Source organism: Penaeus monodon, chromosome 21 (genome assembly GCF_015228065.2).
Source record: "Penaeus monodon isolate SGIC_2016 chromosome 21, NSTDA_Pmon_1, whole genome shotgun sequence".
Lineage (NCBI taxonomy): Eukaryota > Metazoa > Arthropoda > Malacostraca > Decapoda > Penaeidae > Penaeus > Penaeus monodon.
In genome coordinates this window covers 22849760-22850513 of record NC_051406.1, presented here as the reverse complement: position 1 = coordinate 22850513, position 754 = coordinate 22849760, and the positions used below count along the sequence as shown (strand labels likewise).

Sequence of the window (754 nt, the reverse complement as noted above, 5' to 3'; positions counted from 1 at the left end):
TTAAAAATTGGAACAAATTATGATTTTTTTTCAAGGTTGGATGGCTGTGGGAAACCAAAAAATTACCAAATTTTCTAGAATAGTGTAGCATAACTGATCTTGACAGTTTTGGTATAAATGAATTTCTCTCAACCTCTAGTACACATATATGTAGGATTTATGCCACAGAACCCCCCAGACCTCCCGATTCTTATTCTGATAGTAGGGGAGGGTTTGAAGGGTCCCTGGAAATTGCTGGAAATTGCCCCAGCATTACAAGTTCTTTGAAGCATCTGCAAGGAACACATTTTGTTAAAGGAGTAGGTTTTTATGATTGGCTGTCTTCACTTTATGGCAGAAATATTGTTGAAAGTTAATTGAATTTTTCAATTTATCAATATCTTGTACTATTGAGTTTAATCCAAGATCCACATAGTTACCTCTATTCTGTTCACACATGCATGCATGCATACATACTCAATTCAGGGAGGTGAAGGTGCATAAAAATGTGTATAAAGCACAATGATAATTCTGCTGTCACTGCTTACCTCCTAACTACTCCTCAGGTCTTCAAATTCTGCAGTGGCCGCTGCAACAAACATTTCAAGAGAAAGAGGAATCCCCGTCGCACCAAGTGGTCTGGGGTATTCAGGAAGGCGTCCGGTAAGGAGCTCACTGTTGATCCTGCCTTCGAATTTGAGAAGAGGAGGAATGTGCCTGTTAAATACAACAGAGAGCTCTGGGAGAAGACCGGTGAGGGTTTTTCATTTTGACC

At 39.8% G+C, this 754-nt stretch overlaps 1 protein-coding gene across 1 annotated transcript in view; it reads left to right on the top strand.

Annotated features, from left to right (window-relative positions):
- Positions 1–754, top strand: part of LOC119586353 (probable ribosome biogenesis protein RLP24) — a gene marked incomplete in the record, with an annotated part of 3490 nt that overhangs the window by 1344 nt on the left and 1392 nt on the right. Inside the window, 1 exon segment of the mRNA XM_037935066.1 lies at positions 546–732. Coding sequence (XP_037790994.1) covers positions 546–732 — 187 coding nt within the window.